Source organism: Chlorocebus sabaeus, chromosome 6 (genome assembly GCF_047675955.1).
Source record: "Chlorocebus sabaeus isolate Y175 chromosome 6, mChlSab1.0.hap1, whole genome shotgun sequence".
NCBI classification, from domain to species: Eukaryota; Metazoa; Chordata; class Mammalia; order Primates; family Cercopithecidae; genus Chlorocebus; species Chlorocebus sabaeus.
In genome coordinates, this window is record NC_132909.1 from 46846030 (window position 1) to 46871810 (window position 25781).

Here is a 25781-nt window from a genome sequence, read left to right on the forward strand (position 1 = left end):
CCTCCTTAGTAGCTGGCATTACAGGCGTGAGCCACCACGCCTGGCTAATTTCTGTAGTTTTTAGTAGAGATGGGGTTTCACCATGTTGGCCAGGCTGGTCTTGAACTCCTGACCTCAGGTGATCCACCTGCCTTGGCCTCCCAAAGTGCTGGGATTACAGGCGTGAGCCACTACACCCGGCCAATTTTTTTTTCTTTTCTTTTCTTTCTTGATACAAGGTCTCTCTCTGTTGCTCAGGTTGAAGTGGGGTGATCATGACTCACTGCAGCCTTGAACTCCTGGGCTCAGATGATCCTCCCGTCTCAGCCTCCCAAATAGCTGGGACTACAGGCGTGTGCCACTACACCTGGCTAATTTTTTGAATTTTTGTAGATATGAGGCCTTGCCATGTTGCCCAGGCTGGTTTTGAAATCCTGGGCTTGAGTGATACTCCCACCTCAGCCTCTTGAAGTGCTGGGATTACAGGCATGAGCCACCACACATGACTGCTTCTTCCCTTTTTTTTTTTTTTTTTGAGTTGGAGTCTTCGTTCTGTCACCCAGGCTGGAGTGCAGTGGTGCAATCGTGGCTCACTGCAAGCTCCGCCTCCCGAGTTCATGCCATTCTCCTGCCTCAGCCTCCTGAGTAGCTGGGACTACAGGTGCCTGCCACCATGCCCGGCTAACTTTTTGTATTTTTAGTAGAAGCGGGGTTTCACTGTGTTAGCCAGGATGGTCTCGATCTCCTGACCTCATGATCCGCCTGCCTCGGCCTCCCAAAGTGCTGGGATTACAGGTGTGAGCCACCACACCTGGTTGCCTCTTCCCTTTTTAAAGGTAAGAGGCTCATGTGCTTCTCCTGAAACCAACACTGATGATGTCCAAGCTCCTACTGCACACCAAGCCCTCAACACATCTCATCTCCTTCATCTGCATGAAAACCCCAGGAGGAAGGCATGAACAACCACGGGTGCCACTAGGGACACACTCGGAGTTGAGCCTGGACGCAGCTCCGGTTGGTGAGAGACCCTGCAGCGTGCTTTTATTTTTTGTATTTCATTTTTATTTATTTATTGTTTTTTTGAGATGGAGTCTCACCCTGTCATCCAGGCTGGACTGCAGTGATGCGATCTTGGCTCACTGCAACCTCTGCCTCCTGGATTCAAGCGATTCTCCTGCCTCAGGCTCCCAAGTAGCTGGGATTATAGGCATGTGCCATCACGTCCAGGTAATTTTTGAATTTTTTAATATAGATGGGGTTTCACCATGTTGGCCAGGCTGGTCTCGAACACCTGGCCTGAAGCAATCTGCCTGCCTTGGCCCCTCAAAGTGCTGGGACTACAGGCATGAGCCACTGCGCCCGGCCAGAAGTGTGCTTTTAGACAACGGAACAAACAGATGCTGTGGGAAAAGGGCTCGCATTCACCTGGCTTCAAATCCTGGTGCTGACTGCCATAGCTCTGTGGCCTTGGTCACGCCTCTTATCCTCTCGGAACCTCAGTCTTTTCTTCAAAACATAGAGGGTGACGCTACCTGAGGGGCTTGCTCTCAGGCGTAAAATAATGAATAGAGGGTCTGGCACGGGGGCTGATGCACAGGAGGCACCCCGAACCATCAGCGTCACTCTGATGATTACTGCTAAAATAACCAGCTCACCCCACGGGTGACTGCAGGAACAGACCTCAAAAACATCTTCATTGCGTTTCCCGGGTTCCCGAAGACTCCCGGATGCCATGGTGTGGGACCATGGAAGAAATGTTAGGACATTCAGGAGAGTGGCAGCCCCCGGTAGCAAGAGGACAGAGCCAGGGTGGACCTGTTCTCTAGCAGTACCCAGGGGCAAACGGTGGCGGTTGTTGGTACTCCTCCGGGAGCTGGTCGTTCTCAGGCTCTGCCAAGCCCTGGTGTTCTGGTGTGGACTCCTGGGAGGACAGAGCTCTCATTACCATTTGGTGCCAACTCCTGTCCCCCGGGGTCACCTCAGTGTAGCTGGCCGACCTCTCGGCCTTCCTGGTGGGGATCTTTCTGTCTTTCGGTGCCTGGGGCTGTGAGGGGCTTTTGAGAGATGTGACCACACAGGGATCCGTGTGGACTGTGTCCCCCGACGTGGGATCCCCTGAGTGATCTTGGCTGCCTTTTCCGGTCCCAGGGCCTGAGATCACCGTGGATCTCCGGATGTCCAAGAGTGACGGCAGGCTCACAGTGACGAGGTGGCTTTTCAGCTGCTGCCGCACCCTCTGGCCTCTCTGGGGCAGCATTTTGAGGCTCCTCCAGAGTTTTTGGCGGGTCTCTCCAAGAGGGGCTTTTGGGGGGCAGGAGGAAGTGGCTTCCTCAGTGGTTACTCTGTTCATCTCTGATGATGGCTTCCTTTCCTTTGATTGGTGACGCAGGACTGGCTTTGGGGAGGCCTGAAAACAAGACTGGGTGAGGCCTGGGGCAGCTCGCCCACCAAAGTACCGCATCTGTCCCAGAAATTGGAGCCTGGGTTCCACCCAGACACCCTGGGGCTGAGAAACGTCCCCGTGTGAACCCCCAAACCTGATCCCATGCCCTGTCTTTCTTGTCTCAGTAAATGGCTTCACTATCTCCCCCAGGGGCTGGCAAACTTCTTCTTCTTCTTCTTTTTTTTTTTTTGAGATGGAGTTTCACTGTGTCACCCAGTCTGGAGTGCAGTGGTGCAATCTCAGCTCACTGCAACCTCCACCTCCTGGGTTCAAGCGATTCTCCTGCCTCCCAAGTAGCTGGGACTACAAGTACACCACCACGCCTGGCTAATTTATGTATTTTTAGTAGAGACATGGTTTCACTATGTTGGTCCCGGTGGTCTTGAACTCCTGATCTCAGGTGATCCATTCACCTCAGCCTCCCAAAGTGCTGGGATTACAGGCGTGAGCCACCGCGCCTGGCCTGGCAAACTTCCTTTACAAAGAGTCAGAGAGTAAATATTTCAGCTTTGCAGGCTGTACCATCTGTCTCAATTACTTAGCTCTGCTGTTGTAGGGGATGCCAGAGATCACACGTCAACCAATGAGCGTGCCTGACTTCTAATATAGCTTTATTTATAAACATGGAAATGTGAATTTTATCTGATGTTCACAGGTTATGAAATAACTATCTCTACAAAACTGTGGGGCCAGCTGTGATAGCTCACACCTGTAATCCCAGTGCTTTGGGAGGCTGAGGCAGGAGGATTGCTTGAGGCCAGGAGTTTGAGACCAGCCTGGGCAGTGTAGTGAGACCCCGTCTCTCCAAATTTTTGTTGTTTTTGACAGGGTCTTGCTCTGTCACTCAGGCTGGAGTGCAGTGGTGCAATCATGGCTTACTGCAGCCTCAACCTCCCAGGCTCCAGCAATCCTCCCACCTCAGCCTCCAGAGTAGCTGACTACAGGCGTGCGCCACCATGCCTGGTTAAGTTTTTAATTTTTTGTGGAGACAGGGTCTTGCTATGTTGCCCAGGCTGGTCTCAAAGTCCTGGCCTCAAGCAATCCTCTCGCCTCATCCTCCCAAAGCACTGGGATTACAGGTGTGAGCCACTGCATAGACCAAATATCCATGTTTCTTTCCACACCTGGGTTCTCATTTTCATACCTCCCACCTTGACACTGTCCCCCATCCCCACCTCACTTCCTCCTTCTTTCCATCTCCACCAGTACCCCGGAAAGCCCCTTCTGCAGCCAGTAGCCACAGGAAACATTTAAAACCACCAGTCCCGGCCAGGTGTGGTGGCTCACGCCTATAATCCCAGCACTTTGGGAGGCCGAGGTGGGCAGATCGTGAGGTCAGGGGTTTGAGACCAGTCTGGCCAACATGGTGAAACCCTGTCTCTACTAAAAATACAAAAACTAGCATGCACCTGTAGTCCCAGCTACTCGGGAGGCTGAGGCGGGAGAATCGCTTGAACCCGGGAGGCGGAGGTTGCAGCGAGCCTAGTCTGTGCCCCATTGCACTCTAGCCTAGTCGACAAAGCAAGACTTCGTCTCAAAAAAAAAAAAAGTCCTCCCATGCGTACACTCTCCTACGACTCCTCCCTGGTGCAACTGGAATAGAATCCCAGCTCCTCCCCTTGGCCCCAAGGCCCTGCACTATTGGCTCCTGCTGACCCTGGGGCTTCAACTTCTGACAATGTCTCACTAACCCCACTCCATCTATATGCTGGTTTTTGTTGTTCGGTTTTCCAAACACACCAAGCCCCAGGACTTTTGCAAGTGCCATTCCCTCTGCCTGGAATATCCTCCCTGTGTCTGTGTGTATGACTGGCTCCTCCTCACCCTGCAGATCTCAGCTATATGCCACCTCCTCTAGGAAGCCTTCCCTGACTGCCTTCCCCCACTTGCACCCCTCACCTCCACTGATAACCATCGCACCAGCCTGTTTCATTTGTACCACTGTCATAACTTCCCCTGCTGGACAGGGGGCTTGGAGAGCACTTAGGCTTCCACCTAGGGGTGCCTAAAGGTCTCCCAAACCCCAAGGTGCTGTGATACATTCATTCATCCACTCCACAGATTCCTTAGTTAAGCACCTTCAATATGGCAGGTCCTCTCAGAGGGGTGGGAGAAGCAAAGGCAAACAAGCCAGATGGAGTTCCCAGTCTCTCAGAGCTCACAGTCTGATGGAGGAGGCAGCCAGGGAGCATGAAAACCCATAAGTAAATAGGATTTGGGGGAACATTTTTGGGAAGTCCGCTGCACTGAATAAACAGGGTAATTAATGTGAAGGAGAGTGCAGGTGTTGCTGTAGGTCTGGAGCCTGGGGAAGGAGGCACTTGAAGGAGAAATGAATGAAGACATGGGAAATCTAGGGGCAGGGCACACAGTTTGTGCAAAGGACCTGAGGTGGGACTGGCACATGCAGAGACCCCGAGGTTAGCTGAACAACAGACGGTATGGCAGCGGGGCTGGCGCTGGGTAGGTGATGGGCAGAAAGAGGAACTGAGATTTTAGTTTGAATTTTAATCTCTGTGTTGGAAAATCACTGGAAAGGTTTAAAGCACCAAGCTGTAGGATCTCCTCCTCATTCTAGAAGGAGCCTCCTCTGGCAGCTGTTGACGGCCTCTGCTCCTGCCCCTCAGCCAGGTGGGAGGTGCCTGCCTCCTGTCATATACATACCTCTGCAGGTGCAGACACTGGGCAGGCAGCTGCCTCCGCCACTGCGTTGGAGTAGAGGAAGAGATCCTCGTAATCCACGTTTGCCGGATCCTTCTGCAGGACAGAAGGGGCCTGCAGCTCAGCACTAGGGAGGGGGAAAGGTCCGGCACGGACCCTGGAAGGCAGGTCTCAGGGACCATCCCTTGAATAGCAGTTTCTTAGTACCTAGGCCACGCCCATTAAGCTTTATAAGAAAATATGCCCCACCCACAGCCATTTCTTAGGGGTTGGGACACACCCACTGAGCCTTCTAAAGAAAGATGCCCCGCCCATAGCAGTTTCTTGGGAGCTAGGCCACACCCACTGACCCTTCTAAGGAAAGAGGCCCCACCCACCACACTTTCTTGGGAGCTAGGCCAGGCCCACTGAGCCCTATAAGGAAAGATGTCCTGCCCATAACAGTTTATTGGGAACTAGGCCACACCCACTGAGCCTTCTAAGGAAAGATACCCCTGCCATAACAGTTTCTTAGGGGCTAGGCCACGCCCACTGGGTCCTCTAAGGAAACATGCCCTGCCCACAGCAGTTTATTGGGAGCCAGGCCACCCACTGAGCCTTTTAAGGAAAGATGCTCCACCCACAGCAGTTTATTGGGAGCCAGGCCACACCCACTGAGCCTTTTAAGGAAAGATGCTCCACCCACAGCAGTTTATTAGGAGCCAGGCCACACCCACTGAGCCTTCTAAGGAAAGTGTACTGGGAGCCAGGCCACGCCCACTGAGCCTTCTAAGGAAAGATGCCATTCCTTCAGGTGAGCCAAGATGATACCTGGCACATGAACCCTTATAAAAAATCAGCCTGTTGACATGTGCCTGGAAGGCGGAGCCATGGGGAAGCAGGAACCACAAGGGAGACGGCTGTGGGGAGCAGAGGGACTACGAGGGGTGGGGCCGGAGGGGCCAAGGACCATGAGAGTGACAGAATCAAGAGAAGCTGATGGGGGCGTGGGAAACAAAGGGGTCTGGGGGGCTTGGCCCCAAGGAGATGGCTGTGAACCTTGTGGGCCCCCGCCCTCACCTGCCTGCAGGGCTGTGTCAGCAGCTCCCTGCGCGGCTCAATTGGATTCTGCTGGTGGAAGGTGACCAGGGCGTCCAGTGAGGTGTGGGCCACCTTCTCCCCGGGGATTATGAAAGTTCCATCATCCAAGAGCTTCACCATGAAATGGCAGCAGCTGCTTTGGGCTCTGCAGAGACACTGAGGGGGCTGGGACATCCTGCTCCCTCTCATCCCTGCCCCAAGCCCCCCAGCCCTTGGGCTGGCAGCGTCACTGCTACAGCCAGACTACCCCAGGTTCCCATGCAGGCTTCTTCACTGACTAGCTATGCAACACCCAGCAGGTTACTAACCTCGCTGTGCCTCAGTTTCCCCCATTTATAACACAGGAGTACAAAGGCTGACCTCAGATAAAACATGCTACTACAGACAAAAGCTTAACTTATTGCCTGGCTAGGGGTAAGTGATCAATAGAAATGATCATGAAAGCTGGGTATGGTGGCTCACGCCTGTAATCCCGGCACTTTGGGAGGCTGAGGCAGGCGGATTACTCGAGGCCAGGAGTTGCAGACCAGCCTGGCCAACATGGTGAAACCTTGTCTCTCCTAAAAATACAAAAATTAGCCAGGTGTGGTGGCATGTTACAGGCCGAGAAAATGGGGGTCGTGACCAACTCAGTATACTACTGGAGGCTATGTGAGTAAACGGAAAACTGTTCTCATGAAAGCAGGATGTTGGAAAACTGACAACTGTGTTTGCTGCCAGAAGGAGTGCTGAGGGCAGTCACGCCCCAAGCACAGTGTTCCTTGTGGTTAACTATAGGCACGTCTGAAGCCTGTTGTACAAAGAAAGCAATTATGTGTACCTGTGAAAAGTCAAGCAGCTGACCAACTGTTACCTCTCCCTTCCTGCTCTTTCTATCTAATAAATACGAAGGGCTGTGGAAGCTCAAAGCCACCTTCGCTCACTAGAAGCAAGGAGCCCCCGATCCCTACTTTTAAAACAGATTTTTTGTCTTTGTCTTAATTTCTACGCCTGCCCCCTTCATTCACTCCCACAGGAACCAACAGCAACAGTGGCAGGTGCCTGTAATCCCAGCTACTGGGTAGGCTGAGGCAGGAGAATTGCTTGAACCCAGGAGGTGGAAGTTGCAGTGAGCCGAGATCATGCCACTGCACTCCAGCCTGGGTGACAGCGCGAGACTCTGTCTCAAGAAGAAAAGCAAAAAGAAAGCCCCAACCTAAGGCTGTGTGCCTGGCACACAGCAAGTGCTGAATAAATGCTCAGTTAGCCAATGAATGTATATTAATGGCTCTCTATGTGCTGACTGTATCTCAGTTAATCCTCACATGAACTCTCTGCATTAAAGTGTGACACTCCTTTACTAAAGGCACAGAGAGGTTGAGTAACTTGTCTAAGGTCACACAGCATGTAATGGCAGAACTCAGCCATAAGTTTTTCCCACTGTGGGTAACTCTGTAATTGATCCATTGGGTTTTTCTTTCTTTGGCCTGGAATCCTCTGGATTTGTTTGGCTTTCAGGTCTTAAGGAGCTGGGCTTCCCTGGGTTTCCCTAACACACAGTCAGGGAATCACTAATTAGATTGTGAGAGGTGGAGGGAGAGAAGCTGCCCATCTTAGGTCCCCAGCAGCTCCTGTTCTCAGACCCACAGCCTCAGTTACTGCTGCTTTCTGAGAAGCTATGACATGAAGCACCCCTTGCCCCCTCCAAGGAAACCCCAGAGCCCACCTGCCCCTGCCCTGGCCCCCAGCCCAGGTCTTACTTGTAGGAGAGTGTGTAGCCCACGTGGCTGTGACTAACCCTGATGAGAAAGGATCCCAGCGGCTGTGACTCCAGCAAGTCCTCAGCATCCCTGGAAGGGCACACACAGAAAGGAAATGACACAGTCCAGCCACCCCACGTACCAGTTAAACTCCTGGGGCCATGGGGTCATTCATGCAGAAGGCTGGTAGTTTTCATTTTCCTTTTTTCCTTTTTTTTTTTCAGACAGAGTCCCGCTCTGTCGCCCAGGCTGGAGTGCAGTGGCGCAATCTCGGCTCACTGCGAGCCCTGCCTCCCGGGTTCACGCCATTCTCCTGCCTCAGCCTCCTGAGTAGCTGGGACTACAGGCGCCGCCACTACGCCCAGCTAATTTTTTTTTTTTTTTTTTTTGAGACGGAGTCTCGCTCTGTCGCCCAGGCTGGAGTGCAGTGGCAGGATCTCGGCTCACTGCAAGCTCCGCCTCCCGGGTTCATGCCATTCTCCTGCCTCAGCCTCCTGAGTAGCTGGGAGTACAGGCGCCCACCACCTCGCCTGGCTAGTTGTTTGTATTTTTTAGTAGAGACGGGGTTTCACCGTGTTAGCCAGGATGGTCTCGATCTCCTGACCTCGTGATCTGCCCGTCTCGGCCTCCCAAAGTGCTGGGATTACAGGCTTGAGCCACCGCCCTGGCCATAATTTTTTTGTATATTTTAGTAGAGACGGGGTTTCACCGTGTTAGCCAGGACGGTCTCGATTTCCTGATCTCATGATCCGCCCGCCTCGGCCTCCCAAAGTGCTGGGATTATAGGTGCAAGCCACTGTGCCCGGCCTCTTCTTTCCTTTTTTTTTTTTTTGAGACAGAGTCTCGCTCTGTCGCCCAGGCTGAGTGCAATGGTGTGATCTCGGCTTGCTGCAGCCTCAACCTCCTGGGTTCAAGTGATTCTTCTTGCCTCAGCCTCCCAAGTAGCTGGGATTACAGGCACCCGCCACCACGCCCAGCTATTTTTTGTATTTTTAGTAGAGACAGGGTTTCACCATGTTGGCCAGGCTGGTCTCAAACCCCTGTCCTCAAGTGGTCCACCTGCCTCAGCCTCCCAAAGTGCTGGGATTACAGGCATGAGCCACTGCGCCTGGCCTGTTTTCTAAATGAACAAACACCCCAAACCCATCGGGTTTTTCTGTTTGTTTGTTTGTTTGTTTGTTTTTCAGTTGTTGCACACCTTGGGCTATTCAGGGATTAGGGATGTTCCCCCCGAGGAGCTAGGAGGCATCTGATGACCTTGATCTCAGGCCAGACCTCCTCCTATCTCCCACAGCCCCTTCCCAATGCCTGGAATCCCCCGAATAAGGCACCTTTGGGTGGATCAAGGTGTCACAAGTAACAAAGAAGGTCTCATATACTCAGATGCATTCGAGTGCAAAACCCAGCTCTATTATCCATCAGCTGTGTGACGTCAGGCAATCGTCTCTCTCTGTCAGCTTCCTCAAGGGGAAAGTAAACCCCACTGCCAAGGCTGCTGTGAGAAGAGAAAGAACTTGCAACATAAGCATGACAGCTGCTACCTGGTAAGTGCTTGCAAAATGTTTGCTGTTATTATTACTATTATTCTCTCTCTCTCTGTTTTTTTTTTTGAGACGGAATTTTGCTCTTGTTGCCCAGGCTGGAGTGCAATGATGCGATCTTGGCTCACTGCAACCTGTGCCACTCCGGTTCAAGCTATTCTCCTGCCTCAGCCTCCCAAGTAACTGGGATTACAAGTACTCGCAACCACGCCCAGCTCATTTTTTGTATTTTTAGTAGAGACGGGGTTTCACCATGTTGGCCAGGCTGGTCTCGAACTCCTGACCTCTGGTGATTCACCCGCCTCGGCCTCCCAAAGTGCTGGGATTACAGGAGTGAGCCACTGCACCCGGTCTATTTTCTAGATTATTACCATTATTATCTGGAGTTCACAGAGAGGAAGGCGGCCTTCCGTGGGACAAGCTGGTCCTGCACTATTCAATACAGAGGTCACTGGCCTTTTGTACTGATTTCCAAAACAGCACAAAAAAGGAATATACGCTGTTTGATGAACCGTTTTTTGTTTCTGAGACAGGGTCTTGCTCTATCACTCAGGCCGGAGTGCAGAGGTGCAATCATAGCTCACTGAAACCTTGATTTCCTGGGCTCAAGAGGTCCTCTCACCTCAGCCTCCTCAGTACACAGAACCACAGGCATGTGCCACACGCCCGGCTAACTTTTTTTAATTTTTTTTTTTTTTTGAGTTGGAGTCTTGCTCTGTCACCCAGGCTGGAGTGCAGTGGCACAATCTCGGCTTACTGCAGCCTCTGCCTCCAGGGTCCCAGCAAGTCTCCTGCCTCAGCCACCTGAATAGCTGGGAAGCTGGGATTACAGGAACGCGTCACCAAGCACAGTTAATTTTTTTTTTCAGACGTAGTTTCGCTCTTGTTGCTCAGGCTGCAGTGCAATGGCGCGATCTCTGCTCACTGCAACCTCCACCTCCTGGGTTCAAGTGATTCTCCTGCCTCAGCCTCCTGAGTAGCTGGGATTACAGACATGCACCACCATGCCCAGCTAATTTTGTATTTTTAATAGACACAAAGTTTCACCATGTTGTCCAGGCTGGTCCTGAACTCCTGACCTCAGGTGGTCTGCCCGCCTCGGCCTCCCAAAGTGCTGGAATTACAAGTATGAGCCACCGCACCCGGCCTAAAATTCCTTTTAGAGATGGAGTCTCACTATGTTGTCCAGACCAGCCTTGAACTTCTGGGCTCAAGTGATCCTCCTGCCTCAGCATTCCGAGTAGCTGGGATTAAAGATAAGTGCCACTGCACCCAGCTGCTTCTTTTAATCTAGCTACTAAATTTTTTTTTAAATTGCAGTGTGCAATACATGTTATATTTTTGTTAGACAGCAAGGCCCCAGAGCTCAGAAACCATGACCGACACTACTTCCTCTCTGTGGCCTTCACAGAATTTTCTCAAGTTCCTGCATGCAGAGGGTGGCAATAAATATTTGTTCTCCATTTAGTTAGAGCCGGGCACACATCCTCAGAGCTCACAGTCTGAGGTAGAAAGGGCACATTAGGGCCAGGCACAGTGGCTCATGCCTGTAATCCCGGCACTTTGGGAGGTCAAGGCGGGCGGATCACTTGAGGTCAGGAGTTCGAGACTAGCCTGGCCACCATGGTGAAACCCCGTCTCTACTAAACATACAAATATTAGCCGGGGGTGGTGGTGCATGCCTGTAGTCCCAGCTACTCATGAGGCAGGAGGATTGCTTGGACCCAGGAGGTGGAGGCTGCAGTGAGCTGAGATCGTGCCACTGCACTCCAGCCTGGGCAACAGGAGCAGAACTCTATCCAAAAAAAAAGAAAGAAAGAAAAAGAAAAAAAAAGAAAGGACACATTGGTTGTACCCTCATGGGTTGAGAGCAGCTGCTTGGGGTATTGTGTTCAGAAAGATTCTAGTAAGGCACGGTGGCTCACGCCTGTAACCCCAGCATTTTGGGAGGCCGAGGCGGGTGGATCACTTGAGGCCAGGAGTTTGAGACCAGCCTGGCCAACATGGTGAAACCCCATCTCTACTATAAACACAAAAATTAGCCAGGCTGGGTGGCACGTACCTGTAATCCCAGCTACTCGGGAGGTTGAGGTGGAAGAATCACTTGAACCCAGGAGGCAGAGGTTGCAGTGAGCCAAGATTACGCCTCTGCACCCCAGCCTAGGTGACAGAGTGAGACTGTGTCTCAGAAAGAAAGAAAGAAGGAAGGAAAGGAAGGAAGGAAGGAAGGAAGGAAGGAAGGAAGGAAGGAAGGAAGGAAGGAAGGAAGGAAGGAAGGAAGGAAGGAAGGAAGGAAGGAAGGAAAGAAAGAAGGAAAGAAAGATTGATTCTGAGGCTACATCCTGCCTGGCCTGGGTGAGGTGTGGGGTGCCGCCAGGTCCCTGGCAGTGCTGGCCTGTTGGCCACTTGTATAGAGAAAGCTGAGAGAGAGAGCAAGTCACTTGCCCCAGGTCACACGGTGAGCCCACACAGGTGGCAGGATTCAAGCCTGGGAGCCTGGAGCTCATTTTACACTCTTGCCACACTGAGCTGAGCCAAGTCCAGAATTCTGCAGTTAAAAGCTGCCCAGGGTAGGGACAGACAAGGAAAGAGTGGGGAGGGCAGGGTGGAGGGTGTGGGTGTGTCCTCACTCTCTTGAGATTGCACCATGGAACCACTCGGGGACCCCGTCTTGGGCCAGCTGGCCCACCTGGGTGTGCACGAACCAGTCCAGCCGTGGGGGTAGCAGTGGGGGCGGCTTCCTGGCCTCTGTCATAGCTTCCTGGGGTTGGGGGAAGGTCACCTGGGTAGAGAAGGGAGGGAAGACAAGAATCAAGCTGATGCACCTCTTATCTTTGCTCTGTTCTTGGAGCTTATGGTGCCTCCTCCTTTGAGAAGTTCTGCAGGGTGGACAGAGCAATGGACTTAAAACTGGCTTGTGGCCAGGTGTGATGGCTCACGCGGGTAATCCCAGCACTTTGGGAGGCCAAGGTGGGAGGATGACTTGAGCCCAGGAGTTCCAGATCAGCCTGGGCAACATAGTGAGACCCCCATCTCTACAAAAAATTTTAAAATTTGGCCAGGTGCAGTGGCTCAACGCCTGTAATCTCAGCACTTTGGGAAGCCAAGGTGGGTGGATCACCTGACGTCAGGAGTTTGAGACCAGCCTGGCCAACATGGTGAAATCCATCTTTACTAAAAATACAAAAATTAGCTGGGCGTGGTGGTGGGCACCTGTAATCCCAGCTACTCCAAAGGCTGAGGCAGGAGAATCGCTTGAACCTGGTGGGGCAGAGGTTGCAGTGAGCCAAGATGGCGCCACTGTACTCCAACCTGGGCGACAGAGTGAGACTCCTTCTCAAAAAAAATAAATAAGTAAATAAATAAATAAAATAAATTTAAAAATTAGCTGGGTGTGGTGGTGCATGCCTGTAGTCCCAGCTACTCGGGAGGCTGAGGTGGGAGGAACCCTTGAGCTCAGAAGGATGTGCCTGCAGCGAGCCATAGTTGTACCACTGCACTCCAGTCTGGGGAACAGACCAAGACCACGTTTCAAAAACAAAAAAACTGGCTTGTGTGGCCGGGTGTGGTGCCTCACACTTGTAATCCTAGCACTTTGGGAGGCCAAGGCAGGTGGATCACCTGAGGTCAGGAGTTCAAGACCTGGCCTGGGTCACGTGGTGAAACCCTGTCACTACAAAAATGCAAAAATGAGCTGGGCACAGTGGCACGTGCCTATAATCCCAACTACTTGGGAGGCTGAGGCACGAGAATCACTTGAACCCAGGAGACAGAGGCTGCAGTGAGCCGAGATTGCACCACTGCACTCTAACCTGGGCAACAGAGTGAGACTCCGTCTCAAAAAAACAAAAAACAAAAAAAACTGGCTTGTGTTTTTTGGGCACCTACTATGTGCCTGATAGTTTTTACACATTCATTCATTGGCTCATCCTCAAAGTCCTTTGAGGACTTTTCCTTTTATTCTGCTTATGCCATTGTGTTTTTTTTCTTTTTTTTGAGACAGGGTCTCACTCTGTCACCCAGGCTGGAATGCAGTGGCTCCATCTTGGCTCACTGCAGCCTGGACCTTCTTCCCTCAAGTGATTCTCCCACCTCAGTCCCTCAAGTAGCTGGGACCACAGGCATGTGCCACCATGCCTGGATAATTTTTGTATTTTTGTAGAGATGGGGTTTCACCTTCCTGCCCACATTGGTCTCAAACTCCTGGACTCAAGCAATCTGCCTGTGTCAGTCTTCCAAAGTGCTAGGATTACAGGCATGAGCCATTGTGCCCAGGCCCTTATGCCATTATTGCAAGGATTAGGAAGTTCCTTTTATAAATAAATGTTTTAAAATTTAAGAATAGAGTATTTAGAGCTGAGCATGGTGGTTCACGCCTGTAATCCCAGCACTTTGGGAGGCTGAGGCAGGTGGACACCTGAGGTCAGGAGTTCGAGACCAGCCTGGCCAACATGGTGAAACCCCATCTCTACTAAAAATACAAAAATTAGCCAGACGTGGTGGTGGGTGCCTATAATCCCAGCTACTCAGGAGGTTGAGGCAGGAGAATCGCTAGAACCCAGGAGGCGGAGGTTGCAGTGAGCCAAGATCGTGCCACTGCACTCCAGCCTGAGGGACAGAGTGAGACACTGTCTCAAAAAAAAAAGAAAAAAAGAATAGAGTATCTAAATATTAAGTAAACATCAATGCCCCCGGAGGAATGAGGAAATGGCAAAATGGCAAGTGAATGAAAAAAACAGCTGACCCAATGGTGGTGCCTCTTTCTCTCTCTCTCTGTCTCAGTCTCACAGGGTTTTCCTCTGTTCCTGAGGCTAGAGTGTGCAATGCCACAATCACAGCTCACACTCACTGCAGCCTCAACCTCTCAGGTTCAAGCAGTCCTCCCACCTCAACCTCCCAAGTAGTTGGGACTACAGGCATGCATTACCATGCTTGGCTAATTTTGAAAACATTTTTTGTAGAGACGGGGTCTCGCTCTCTTGTCCAGGCTGGCCTCGAACTCCTGGGCTCGAGCAGTCCTAACACCTCAGCCTCCCAATATACTGGGATTACAGGCACCAGCCACCGTGCCTGGCTGCCTTGGTTTCATTAAACACCAGAGAAATGTGGCTTCAGACAGTCACTTCTGCCACCAACATCACCACACATTGTAGCCACTCATGGCACACCTACGATATGTCAGATGCATCATTAATTCACACACTTTCTTGACAATTTTAAGCAAGCAGTACCACAGGACTTTGTGTACCAATGACAGAGCTGGAGAAAGAAAGCAGCACCGTTTTGCAAAACAGTATTAAGTGAGTATAAAACGAGCCAAAGGATTGTATCTTGCTAGATAGTTCCTTTGGGACCCCTCTTGCTCACGCCTAATTCTTTTTTTTTTTTTTTTTTTTGAGATGGAGTCTCGCTCTGTCGCCCAGGCTGGAGTGCAGCGGCGCCATCTCAACTCACTGCAACTTCCGCCTCCCAGGTTCAAGTGATTCTCCTGCCTTAGCCTCTTGAACAGCTGGGATTATAGGCATGTGCCACCACACCTGGCTCATTTTTGTATTTTTAGCAGAGATGGAATTTCACCATGTTGGCCAGGCTGGTCTCCAACTCCCGACCTCAAGTGATCCACCCGCCTTGGCTTCCCAAAGTGCTGGGATTACAGGCGTGAGCCACTGCGCCCGGCTGCTCACCCTAAATTCGGTCCTTAAACTGGAGCTCACTCCCTCCACCCATTGGCCCCATCTAATGTTTCAATATCTCAAAAGATCTTTTTACTGGGCAGTTTCTATGAGGAGGCAGGGCCTGTTGACCAATGGCAGTCAATATTGACTTTCTCCAACCGGATGTCAAGCATAACCTCTGGGGTATGGCCCAAAGGAATTCTGGGGCAACCAAAATTAAGCAACTGTATTAAGAAATGTTTAATAAAGCAGGGTGACAAAGCGATTAAGAGCCTGGAATTGGAGGTTGGGTGCAGTGACTCACACCTGTAATGCTGGCACTGTTGGAGCCTGAGGCAGGTGGATCACCTGAGGCCAGGAGTTTGAGACCAGCCTGGCCAACATGGTGAAACCCCGTCTCTAATAAAAATATAAACATTATCTGGCCAAGGTGGCTCACGCCTGTAGTCCCAGCTACTCGGGAGGCTGAGGCAGGAGAATTGCATGAACCTGGGAGGCGGAGGTTGCAGTGAGCTGAGATTGAGCCACTGCACTCCAGCCTGGCACAAGACTCCATCTCTAAATAAATAAATAAATAAATAAATAATAAAAATACAAAAATTATGGTGGCGTGTGCCTGCAGTCTCGGCTACTTGGGAGGCTGAGGCAGGAGAGTCACTTGAATCCGGGAGGCAGAGGTTGCAGTGAGCCGAGATCGCACCACCGCACTCCAGCCTGAGCAACAGAGCGAAACTCCGTCTCACAAAAAAAACACAAAAACCCAAAAAACCCCATCACCACCACCAACAAAAAAAGAGCCTGAGCCGGGCGCGGTAGCTCACGCCTTAATCCCAGCACTTTGGTAGGCCGATGTGGGCAGATCACAAGGTCAGGAGATCAAGACCATCCTAGGTAACATGGTGAAACCCTGTCTCTACTAAAAATAAAAAAAATTAGCCAGGCATGGTGGCGGGTACCTGTAGTCCCAGCTACTAGGGAGGCTGAGGCAGGAGAATGGGGTGAACCCAGGAGGTGGAGCTTGCAGTGAGCCAAGATGGAGCTACTGCACTCCAGCCTGGGCGACAGAGCGAGACTCCGTCTCAAAAAAAAAAAAAAAAAAAAAAAGCCTGGAATTCGACCTGACTCAGATGGCCTGGGTTCAAACCCTAGCTCCCCCACTTAGCCGCTGTGTGACCTCAGATAATTCACTTAACCACTCTCTGTGCCTGTATTTCTGACTTTAATTTGGGGATAATGATATTAACCTAGGAAAGTTTAGCTGGCACTGTATATATATATAGAGAAAGAGAGCTATATAATATTCATGAATCCAGTTGTGACCTAGCATGGGGCAATGTTTATAGGCTTATTCTTTTTTTTTTTTTTACTTGGAAGAACTCCTATTTATCCTTCAAAACCCTGTAAAAATGTCCCCTCCTCCAGGCAGCTTTCCTGCATCTCCCTCCAGACAAAGCCCTGGCACTCCTCTCTGTCCCCAACGTTCCCCTGCTGTTCCTCTCTCTGGTCCAGCCATGACTCCATGGAGCTGGAGTGTCTTCATCTTGCTCTGTCTCCACCAGCCTGAGGGTCTCCTAGGGATCAGGACTTAGGGCTAGGTTCTTGTGTTGTTGCTTTTTGCTCTGTGCTGGCCCGGCACAGAGGAGGGTGCAAGGGTCTTTGCTGATGAACAGATATCTAGTGATGAAAGACCTCATGCTCATATTCAAAGTCCTGACCCTCGTCTGGGGGCCTCCTTTACTTCCTCGCTACCCACGTTCCAGACCTAAAGACATCCTTGCTCTCTCTCTCGCCTCTCCACAGCTGTGCTCATGCGGTTGTCCTGCTAAGACCCCCCTTTCCCCAACTCCAGCTCCATTTTCCAGTGGTCACCACACAAATACCCCCTCCTCCATGAAGCTCTCACCCATGCCCTCAGATAATCCCTCCTGCCACCCCGGGCCCCACCAGCCCTGTCCCTCCTTCTGGCCTAGCCCAGCTCCCATGCTCTGTCTCCTCAAGGGCTGAGAGAAGGGCTGAGGCTCTTGGATCACATACCTGGGAAATCCCTGGGCGGCCGAGGCTCTCGCTGTAGCTGTACCAGTGCCTGCAGGAGCCTGGGTTTCGATTCAAGGTCTGCACGTCAATGGGGCGGAGCTGGCTGCCCCGAGGCAGTTCCTGTTTCTTCAAGCAGGTGAGCCCTGGGGGCGGAACAAGGACAGACCAAGTCACCCTGTCTGCAGTCCAACACAGCATCTGGTGCCACATGTGCAGACATAGCTTGCTCCCGCCTTGCCCCCAACAAGTTGTTATTGAGCACCTACTGTGTGCCGACTCTTTGGAGGACCCAGGGGTGACATGGAGACAGGTGCAGGCCCCCCCCCCACTCCTGGCATCTATAATCTATCAAGCAGTAAAGAGGAGTGAGACATCATTACAAAGGGGGGAACAGAGGACGGGTGCAGTGGCTCACGCCTGCAATCCCAGCACTTTGACAGGCTGAGGCAGGCGGATCACTTGAGGTCAGGAGTTTGAGACCAGCCTGGCCAACATGGCAAAACCCGTCTCTATTAAAATACAAAAATCAGCCAGGTGTGGTGGTGCGTGCCTGTAATCCCAGCTACTCAGGAGGCTGAGGCAAAAGAATCGCTTGAACCCGGGAGGCAGAGGTTGCAGTGAGCTGAGATCGTGCCATTGCGCTCCAGCCTGGGCAACAGAGTGAGACTCCATCTCAAAACAAAAACAAAAGCAACAAACGGGGAACAGAGGCCAGGGGTGGTGGCTCATGCCTATAATCCCAGCACTTTGGGAGACCGAGGCGGGTGGATCATTTGAGGCCAGGAGTTTGAGAACAGCCTGGCCAACATGGTGAAACCCGATCTCTACTAAAAATACAAAAATTAGGCGTGGTGGTGGGTGCCTATAATCCCAGCTACTCAGGAGGCTGATGCAAGAGAATCCCTTGGACCAGGGAGGCAGAGGCTGCAGTGAGCTGAGGTCATGCCACTGCACTTTAGCCTGGGTGACAAAGGGAAACTCTGTCCCCAAAAAACAAACAAACAAACAAACAAACAAACAAACAAACAAACAAAAAAACCAGCCAGGTGCGGTGGCTCATGCCCGTAATCCCAGAACTTAGGAAGGCTAAGGCGGGCGGATCACCTGAGGTCAGGAGTTCACGACCAGCCTGACCAACATGGAGAAACCCCGTCTCTACTAAAACTACAAAAATTAGCTGGGCATGGTGGCACATGCCTGTAATCCCAGCTACTCGGGAGGCCGAGGCAGGAGAATCGCTTAAACCTGGGAGGCAAGGTTGCGGTAAGCCGAGATCACGCCACTGCACTCCAGCCTGGGCAACAAGAGTGAAACTCCATCTCAAACCAAACCAAACAAAACAAACGAAAAAAACAAAAACAAAAACAAAAAACAAAAAACCCCAAACAAAAAAAACCCAAAGGGGAAACAGGAAGCGGGAAGAGCAGTTGCACAAAACCCCAGAGGTGGCCTAACTGACCTGGAGGAAGGGGAATTTGAAAGTAGGAATCACCTTGATCTGGGGAGTGGGTGGTGCAGAAAGTGTATTTTTTGTAGAGATGGGGTCTTGCTATGTTGCCCAGGCTTGGGGAGGGAAGAGCAGGCACAAAGGCCTAGAAACTGAACTGAGCCTGGACAGGCTGGGGTCTCATGGCACGCTTAGGTCCACACCAGGACTTCCTCCATTACAAAATATTTAAAAATATTTTTATTAATTGACTAACTTATTTTAGAGACAGGGTTTCACTCTGTCACCCAGGCTGGAGTACAGTGGTGTGGTCACAGCTCACTGCAGCCTTGAACTCCTGGACTCAAGTGATCCTCCCACCTCAGTCTCCCAAGTAGCTGGGACTACAGGCATGCACCACCACACCTGGCTCATTAAAAAAATATTTTTTTTTAGAGATGGGGTCTTGCTGTGTTGCCCAGGCTGGTCTCAAACTCCTGGGGCTCAAGCGATCCGCCCAGCTTGGTTCAAACGATTCTCCTGCCTCAGCCTCCCGAGTAGCTGGGATTACAGGTGCCCACCAACACGCCTGGCTAATTTTTGTATTTTTAGTAGAGAAAAGATTTCACTATGTTGGCCAGTCTGGTCTCAAACTCCTGACCTCAGGTGATCCGCCCACCTCAGCCTCCCTAAGTGCTGGGATTACAGGTGTGGGCCGCTGTGCCAGCTTAAAATTCTATTTTACAATTGCGTGGGCATTAAGAACGATGCGGTCCAGGCTGGATTCCTTATTATATATTTATTATTAGGATGTTCGGTTTTCTGTCTTCTGATTTTAAATAAGCTGAAGCCTTTTGGGAAGTCCTACACAGCACTTGGGTGCTGGGCGCAGGCCCTGTATGCTTAACAGATTGGCCAGCCCTGGCCGTGTGCTCGCACGCCAGGCAGACAAGCAAAACTACTTCCTCCTCTCCTTTCAGGCAGAAAGGGCGCAGATCCTGCTGGGGCCTCCCCAGGGGCCTATTGCCCTGGCCCAGCTGGGGCTAGATAACCCCAGGCTTACCCTGGGTGCCTCTCCCATCCCCCTGCTCTTCCTCGGCAGCAGCAGCACCTTGTCTGCCCTCTGTGGTCAACAAAGTCTAAGCAGCCCTGCTTCTCACTCACCTGCTGTGTGTCCTCAGGTGAGTTGCTCAGCCTCTCTGAGCCTCAGTTCTGCATGTGTGCAATGGGCATAATAGCCCTCCTTAATCATGTGAAGATGATAGGAGAGGCAACCCTCCAGCACAGCGCATGGAGATGAGTTGGGAGTGAGAGAATCAGGACTCTCTGTTGTGACTTAATTCAAGCAAGGCCTTTGTGTTTGGCTGGGGAGACTCTGGCTTGGGCCTCAGACCTCATGGGCTGAGCTGCCTTGGGCAACTCACTTCACCTCTCTGTGGTTAATCTCTTTTTCTTCTTCTTCTTCTTCTTTTTTTTTTTTTTTTTTTTTTTGAGATAGGGTCCCCTCACTCTGTTGCCCAGGCTGGAGTGCAGTGGTGCAATCTCAGCTCACCACAACCTCTACTTCCTGGGCTCAAGCGATCCTCCCATCTCAGCCTCCTGAGTAGCTGGGACTACAGGCGCACCACCACCACACCTGGCTAATTTTTGGATTTTTGAAGAGATGGGATTTTGTCATGTTGCCAGGTTGGTCTTGTTCATGTGATCCTCCCGCCTCGGCCTCCCAAAGTGTTGGGATTACAGGCGTCAGCCACTGTGTCTGGCCTTTTTATTTTTGAGATGATGTCTTGTTCTATTGCCCTGGCTGGAGTGCAGTGGTACGATCTCGGCTCACTGCAACCTCCACCTCCCGGGTTCAAACGATTCTCCTGCCTCAGTCTCCCGAGTAGCTGAGATTATAAGCGTGCACCAACACTCCTGGCTAATTTTTATATTTTTAGTAGAGACAGGGTTCGCCATGTTGGCCAGGTTGGTCTTGAACTCCTGACCTCAAGTGGTCTGCCCACCTTGGCCTCCCAAAGTGCTGGGATTATAGGCCTGAAATATTTATTTTTATGTGTATATATATATATATATATATATATTTTTTTGAGACAGGATCTTGCTCTGTTGCCCAGGCTGGAGTGCAGTGGTGCAATTACGGCTCACTGCAGCCTCAAACTTCTAGCCTCAAGCAATCCACCTGCCTGGACTTCCCAAAGTGCTGGCATTACAGGCATGAGCCACCACCGGGCCTGGCCTTCACTTCACTTCGCTTCACTTCTCTGATCCTCCCCGGAAAGTCTGACCATCAGGGTTTAGAGTTTCCAGGAAGATGGGGGTATGTTGGCCTAGCTCCAGCACAGACCCCTAAGACCTTACCACAAACGGCCCAACCTCACTTCCCCTGACCTGCTTGGGTGATGTGGTCTCCCACAGACTAACGTTTTCCTTTCAGATGTCGCAACAGAATCACCCCCACACCCCTCAGTGTCCGCAGGCCTCGGCCAGCAAACGGACATGTGGCCCCCGGAGGAAGGAAGGGTGTGGAGGGGAAAACGAAGGTGCCCTGGTGGGGAGATAACGGGGCTAGAGTGCCAAGGCGGCCTCTCTCTGATAATCAGGTTCTCCAGGGAGACAGATCTGGGCTTCTCGGCAGAGGCCACAGCTGGTAAGTGGGCCATTCGCAGACTCACGTGGGGTGGCTCTTGGGGGAGGTGGCCGCAATGCCATCTCAGTGCTGGGAAAATGCTGGGGCCATACACGTCAGGGAGTGGGAAGCCCTTAGGCTCTGCCAACACTGGGCTTGATGCAATTCTTTTTAGAGACAGGGTCTCACTCTGTCGCCCAGGCTGAAGTGCACTGTGCCGTCATAGCTCACTACAACCTCAAACTCCTGGGCTCAAGCGATCCTCCCGCCTCAGCCTCCCAAGTAGCTGCAATCACAGGTTCACATCACCATGCCCGGCTAATTTTTCAATTTTTATTTTGTAGAGACACGGTCTTGCTGTGTTGCCCAGGATGGTCTAGAACACCTGGGCTCAAGCAATCCTCACACCCCGGCCTCCCAGTGTTGGGATTACAGGCATGAGCCACTGTGCCCAGCCCTGGGCTTGATGTAATTTTATGGTTTTAGCTTCCTACAACGCCTTCATTCTATTCATTTATTGATCTCACAAACACTGACTGAGCCCCAGCTTTGGATGGGCACCATGCTAGATGCTGAGGATGAAGCAGAAGGCAAGATCGGGCGGGGTGCAGTGGCTCATGCCTGTAATCCCAGCTCTTCAGTGGGCCAAGGTGGGCAAATCACCTGAGGTCAGGAGTTCAAGACCAGCCTGGCCAACATGGGGAAACCTCGTCTATACTAAAAATACAAAATTTAGCCGGGTGTGGTGGCTCATGCCTATAATCCTAGATACTTGGGAGGCTGAGGCAGGAAAATGGCTTGAACCGGGAGGTGGAGGTTGCAGTGAGCTGAGATCATGCCGCTGCACTGCAGCCTGGGCCACAGAGTGAGACTGTGTCTCCAAAAAAAAAAAAAAAAAAAAAAAGGCAAGATCGGCACGGTTCCCACCCTTCTAGGGCCCACAGTCCCTGTGGAGACAGATGTTGAACAAGTTCACATGCAGGACAGTCAGGCAGAAAAGAAAACAGCAAGGCTAGGCTGGGTTCAGTGGCTCAAACCTGTAATCCCAGCACTTTGGGAGGCCGAGGCTGGCGGATCATGAGGTCAACGGATCGAGACCAGCCTGGCCAAGATGGTGAAACCCCGTCTCTACTAAAATACAAAAATTAACTGGGCGTGGTGGCGCATGCCTGTAGTCCCAGCTACTCGGGAGGCTGAGGCAGGAGAATGGCGTGACCCCAGGAGGCGGAGGTTGCAGTGAGCTGAGACTTTGCCACCGCACGCCAGCCTGGGCGACAGAGCGAGACTCCATCTCAAACAAACGAGCAAACAAAAAACAGCAAGGGCAAAGGCCCTGTGGTAGGAATGAACTTGGCACGTCTGAGGCACAGAGGATGACAGCTAAGGTGTCCAAATGGTGGAAACAGCCCAAATGTCCATCAATGAATGAACGGATAAACAAAACATGGTTCATCATCCACACCATGGAATATGATTCAGTCACAAAAAGGAAGGAAGCACTGCTCCATGCTACAAGGTGGGTGAGCCCCAAAAACATGATGCTGAGTGAGACAAGCCAGACACAAAGGCCACCTAGTGCATGATTCCATTGATATGAAATGTCCAGAACTGGCTGGACATGGTGGCTCACACCTGTAATTCTAGCACTTTGGGAGGCCGAGGTGGGAGGATCACCTTAAGTCAGGAGTTTGAGACTAGCCTGGCCAACACGGTGAAACTCCATCTCTACTAAAAGTACAAAAATTAGCCAGGCGTGGTGGCGGGACCTGTAATCCCAGCTACTCGGGAGGCTGAGGCATGAGAATTGCTTGAACCCAGGAGGTAGAAGTTGCAGTGAGTCAAGATTGTACCACTGCACTTTTCTTGGGGAACAAGGTGAACAATGGTGGTCATTGGTCATAGTAATAACAGGGTGGGTGTGGTGGCTCACACCTGTAATCCCAACACTTTGGGCGGCTGAGGTGGGAGGATCACTTGAGGCCAGTTCAAGACCAGCCTGGGTAGTGAGACACCATCTCTACAAAAAAGTAAAACAATTAGTTGGGTGTGGTGGTATGCACCTATAGTACCAGCTACTTAGGAGGCTAAGGCAGGAAGATCGCTTGAGCCTGGGAGGTTGAGGCTGCAGTGAGCCATGATCCCACCACTGCACTCCAGCCTGGGCGACAGAGCAAGACCCTGTTTCTTTTTCTTTTCTTTTTTTTTTTTTCGAGATGGAGTCTCGCTCTGTTGCCCAGGCTGGAATGCAGTGGCACAATCTAGGCTCACTGCAACCTCCACCTCCCCGGTTCAAGTGATTTCTGGCTAATTTTTGTATGTTTAGTAGAGACAGGGTTTCACCATATTGGCCAGGCTGGTCTTGAACTCCTGACCTCAAGTGATCCGCCCACCTCAGCCTCCCAAAGGGCTGAGATTACAGGCATGAGCCGCCGTGCCCGGCCGGAAGACCCTGTTTCAAAATAATAATGATAATAACTTTGATAATAAAAACTTGAAAATAATAATAATGATGATGATGATGGCGGTGATGAGGATAGTGATAATGCTGGTATCAGCCTATTCTGTGTCTGTGCTCATTATGACCTACACCTCCTCTGGGATCCACCATCTCCCTGGCTCTTCATAGCCATCCTATGAGGTAGAAACTATGATCACCCCTATTTTGCAAGAGAGGAAACTGAGGTTCAGTTGGTGAGGGTATGTGCCCAAGGTTGTGCCATTGAAATGACCTCATCTGGGGTAGATACCCGAGATTTGTCATCTCATGGCCACGGAGAACAAAGATGTGGACACACAAGAATGAGGTTAACAGCAGAAGTTTAACAGATGGAAAGAAAGAGAAGACGCTCCCTCCTGCAGAGAGAGGTCCTGAAAAAATGCATTGACGGATACACAGTGAAATGCAGGGGGTTTTATAGATGCCTGGCGAGGAGGCGGTGTTTGATTTACATAGGGTGTGAAAGATTGGTTGGACTAGGTGCTCCATTTGCATAGGGTGCGAAAACCTGGTTAGGACTAGGCGTGCCATTTGCATCGGGTGTGAATTTCTGGCCACTCCTACCCTAATCTTTTATCATGCAAGCGGGTCCTCTACTTGAGCTGTGGCCATGTTGCCCATCCCTTTACTGTACGCATGGTAATACAGAAAATAAAGGGAAGATGGAGCCTCCATGTTGGACTTGCCTGGTTCCCAGGCAGCTCTTTTCTGTTGACGCAACTGCTGGCATCACCCCCGTGCAAGCTTGCAGCTCGCTTATCTGTTTGCAGCTCGATTTCTCAGACTGCTCTTTGTTAGAAAAAATAGTTTCTTGGGCTGCTTTTTGTTAGAAAAGAAATTCTGCCAGGGACTCTGGTGCCCTATCTGCCTAAATAATTTCTTTCTAGCTCCTGTATCACCGTGGGCCTTGAGTGGCGCTGGGATTCGGGCCCAGGCAGCTCCCTCTTATCTGTGACCCATTAAGGGCTCAGAAGAAAGCCAGGCGCAGGATGGGTTCCCAGGCAGGATCTGCTATTCATTGCCATTGACTGTCACTGTTTCCGAATTTTGCAGTGTTGGGCAGAAACTGCAAAGTTTCGTGGAAAGAATGCAAGTTTCCCAAAGCGGCCGTTTATCAAGCATCCCTGGCAGGGGGCGACTTTGAGTTTTACTATCAGGAGACGACAGAGATGTTGATGGCAGCTAAACCAGGGAAAAACAGGGCAGTCCTCTAGCCTGGTCAGGTGGGAAGGGAGTTTGTGGCTGGGGGTTCCCAAACCCATTGAGTTTGCAATGCCTGCCTTCTCCTCAGTAGGATTTGGGGGTTGCCTAGGGAGCTGCCCCCTAGGCTGCAGAGGCTGCAGGATCAACCCTGGAAGCTGGTTTCTTTGAGGGAAGAGGATGTCAGCTCCCTTGTGCTCACCCCAGAGGCATGTGGGCGTCCTTCATTAATTCAATGGGTTCAGGCCACACACAAGCACACCACAGAAGTCCCTGTCCTCATGGAGCTTCTGGGCTGAGTGGGGACAGGGTTGGCAATGAAGATGAGCTAGGAAGAGAGAAGGGCATGACTGGGAGAGGCCTCTGCAGAGATAGACCTGGATAATCATGATATGATGGATGAGTGGGCTTCGCACATTTCAGGAGACTGCAAGACTAGGGTGTGACAAGTGCAAAGGCCCTGGGGCCTTCTCAGTGATGAGTGTGGAGTGAAAGAGTAATGAAGGAGAGGACTGGAGTGGAGTGAGTCAGGGAGGGCGGCCAGAGAAAGAGGAAGGGCTGGGTGGGGCTGTGGCTGCAGCGTGTAGAGGCTTGTGCCCCACGGTGAGGGGCGTAAGTTGTATCCCAAAGCCCAAGGAAGACGTGGGGAGGGTTTTTTTTTTTTTTTTTTTTTTTTTTTTGAGAAAGGGTCTTGCTCTATCACCCAGGCTGGAATGTAGTGGTGTGGTCATAGCTCACTGCAACCTCCAACTCCTGGGCTCAAGCGATCCTCCCTCCTCAGCCTCCTGAGTAGCTGGGACTACAGGTGCATGCCACCATACTTACCATGTTTTCTTTTGAGATGATGTCTTGCTCTGTCTCCCAGGTTGGAGTGCAG

At 51.4% G+C, this 25781-nt stretch overlaps 1 protein-coding gene across 3 annotated transcripts; it reads right to left on the reverse strand.

The window, feature by feature from the left end:
* Window positions 1-1031: 1031 nt before the first annotated feature.
* Window positions 1032-17268, reverse strand: HSH2D (hematopoietic SH2 domain containing). Of its 3 annotated transcripts, none has more exons than XM_007995633.3 (6): window positions 17153-17267; window positions 12149-12225; window positions 7903-7992; window positions 6143-6308; window positions 5087-5179; window positions 1032-2386 (listed from the first exon to the last, which is right to left on the reverse strand). In XM_007995633.3, the coding sequence occupies exons 2-6, from the start codon at window positions 12196-12198 to the stop codon at window positions 1802-1804; spliced, it is 984 nt and encodes a 327-aa protein (XP_007993824.3). In that variant the 5' UTR covers window positions 12199-12225; window positions 17153-17267; the 3' UTR covers window positions 1032-1801. The 3 variants fall into 3 exon arrangements, with proteins under 3 accessions (XP_007993824.3, XP_007993823.3, XP_037848391.2); XM_007995632.3 differs by having other exon boundaries at window positions 12074-12225; XM_037992463.2 differs by having other exon boundaries at window positions 2221-2386; window positions 6147-6308; window positions 12074-12225; window positions 17153-17268.
* Window positions 17269-25781: the final 8513 nt, after the last annotated feature.

Excerpts from the sequence above, each read along its gene's own strand:
- HSH2D (XM_007995632.3), bottom strand. The coding sequence starts at position 12,198 with ATGACAGAGGCCAGGAAGCCGCCCCCACTGCTACCCCCACGGCTGGAC. Across the intron at positions 7,993-12,073 it reads CATGGTGCAATCTCAAGAGA|GGATGCTGAGGACTTGCTGG; the intron begins GTGAGGACACAC and ends GTGCCCTTCCAG. Across the intron at positions 6,309-7,902 it reads GGCTACACACTCTCCTACAA|AGCCCAAAGCAGCTGCTGCC; the intron begins GTAAGACCTGGG and ends GTGTCTCTGCAG.